Source organism: Grammomys surdaster, unplaced genomic scaffold (assembly GCF_004785775.1).
Source record: "Grammomys surdaster isolate TR1022 unplaced genomic scaffold, NIH_TR_1.0 134, whole genome shotgun sequence".
Classification (NCBI taxonomy): domain Eukaryota; kingdom Metazoa; phylum Chordata; class Mammalia; order Rodentia; family Muridae; genus Grammomys; species Grammomys surdaster.
Window position 1 is genome coordinate 9937771 of NW_021604592.1, and position 2104 is coordinate 9939874.

Genomic DNA, 2104 nt, shown 5'->3' on the forward strand with positions numbered 1-2104 from the left:
TTCTTTCTTTCTTTTTTTTTTTCCTGAGCTGAGCTCTCTCTACGTAGCTTTGGCTGGCCTCCAGGACTCACTCTGTAAACCAGGCTGGCCTTGAACTCACAGAGAGCTGACTGCTTCTGCCTCTGCTGAAACTAAATGCATGCACTACCAGGTCTGGCCACCATTCCCCTTAACAGCCTTAACGAGAAATGACACATCATTTCTGCTCAAATTTGCTTTGGTCATAAGTAGTCACATGAACATGACCTCAACCAACTTGCAGAAGGAGCTTGCGAGACGTAAAGGTGTTTTTTTGTTTTTAAACATGGTTTCACCACACCTGGGAACTTTTAATCCATTGGGTGGTTTTATTTTTATTTTGCTTCTAGGAAATGGTTCTACCAAAAACCCCTGCTCAGAGACTTACCGAGGGCCTGCACCTGAGTCAGAGCCAGAGGTGGCTGCGATCGTGGACTTCATCACGAGCCACGGGAACTTCAAAGCTATGATCTCCATCCACAGTTACTCTCAGATGGTCATGTACCCATATGGCCATTCTCTGGAGCCTGTGCCTAACCACGAAGAGCTGGTAAGATTGGCTGGATGGAGTGTGGAAAAGCAGAAAGCTTCTCTCTAGGAAACGTCACCTCATGTATCCGCAGGTGGCTCCTTTGGTTCCCAATAGGGGGTCTGGACCAATGATAGGGAGGGTCTGTGGGAAGAAGAATCAGCAGGGTTTTTCCCAAGTGTGATCAAGTTCAAAGCTGGAGGGATTGTACTATGTACGCGGCCAACTTCCAGGACTCCCAATCCCAAGCTTCTCCTCATGCAAGGCTTGGCAATCGCCTGCCTCTTACTCTCTGGCTGTCATTTACAGTTCGATCTTGCCAATGATGCAGTAAAGGCTCTTTACAAGGTGCACGGGATCCAGTACATTTTTGGCAGCATCAGCACAACCCTCTGTGAGTGAGCCCTTATCTGTCTGGGGCAGGGCAGGTGCAGCTTGAGCAGGTACCACTGACCTAGATGGGTTGGGTGGATGGTAGTACCCAGGCAGCTGTTTCTCAGCAGCATCCGTGCACAGACCCTGTTACGAAGTTCTCTGAGGGAGAAGGTTCTCAGTCTATCAGCCTACTTGTGTCAGGGGGAAAACTGGTTGGGGGTGGGCAGGGTAGGACCCAGGATGAGGCCTGACTCAGGAAGCTTGACGTGGCCAGGTTCAGGTGGGTTGCAGGACCCACTTTCCACTCAGGATTCCTCTGTATCCTGTGACTACACCTTCTTCCTTCTTCCCAGGCACTTTTTGGCCCTTTTCTTTTTAGATTCAGCCAGTGGGATCACAGTGGACTGGGCTTATGACAGTGGCATCAAGTATGCCTTCAGCTTCGAGCTCCGGGACACTGGACAATACGGCTTCCTGCTGCCAGCCTCACAGATTGTTCCCACAGCCGAGGAGACATGGATGGCATTACGGACCATCATGAAACACACCCTGAATCACCCCTATTAGCCACACTACTCAGGCCAGAGCAGTTGGGGTTCACCCCTTTCCCTGAAAGTCCTCCTGAATTAAGCATCCCTTTCCCAAACCGCCAGTGGACCCTTAGCAAGCGGAAGCGACTTTGAACAGGCCTCATTGCCTCTAGTGTTGGGTGCCATCTCTTTGGGCTGCTTAGACATCCCCTCAGGGCAGCTTGTCATGTCTGGGATACCCCACCATCCCACCCCCTGCTGGCTTCAGAAAAATATGAGGCCTGAGCTCTGCCTTTCTCTCTCTTTGTTCCCTGTCCCTGGGAATGGCCAAAATATACGTTGCCCTAGCAGTTTTTGACATTTTAATAAATCCAGAGGGGACCAGGCTTGATTTAAACAACAGAATATCCAATGGTGAACCTTCTGTTCCCTTGAGGAAGAAGAGAATCCTTTCCCTTCACCCTCTCAGGCTGGGGACAGGGTGGAGAGCACAGTCAGGGGGCTTACTCAAGGGTTGAACTAACCCCATGTCTGAATCTGAACAAGTCCCTGGTTTATGACCATCAAGGTTAGGTATGTACTGAGTTGGACTTAACTGAGAAAGTAAGAGGGCAGCACTTTGAGACCTCAGTGAGGTGTCTCTCACACCCGC

The 2104-nt window shown here is 50.3% G+C and overlaps 1 protein-coding gene across 2 annotated transcripts in view; it reads left to right on the forward strand.

Moving 5' to 3' along the window:
• The window catches only part of Cpa5 (carboxypeptidase A5), an 18738-nt gene extending 16884 nt beyond the window's left edge, over window positions 1-1854 (forward strand). Inside the window, exons 10-12 of one of the 2 annotated variants that reach the window (XM_028762635.1) lie at window positions 369-568; window positions 857-941; window positions 1302-1854. In XM_028762635.1, the coding sequence (XP_028618468.1) occupies window positions 369-568; window positions 857-941; window positions 1302-1489 (473 nt within the window). In that variant the 3' untranslated portion in view covers window positions 1490-1854. The remainder of the gene's footprint in view (window positions 1-368; window positions 569-856; window positions 942-1301) is intronic. The other variant, XM_028762636.1, reaches the window with a different exon arrangement.
• Window positions 1855-2104: the final 250 nt, after the last annotated feature.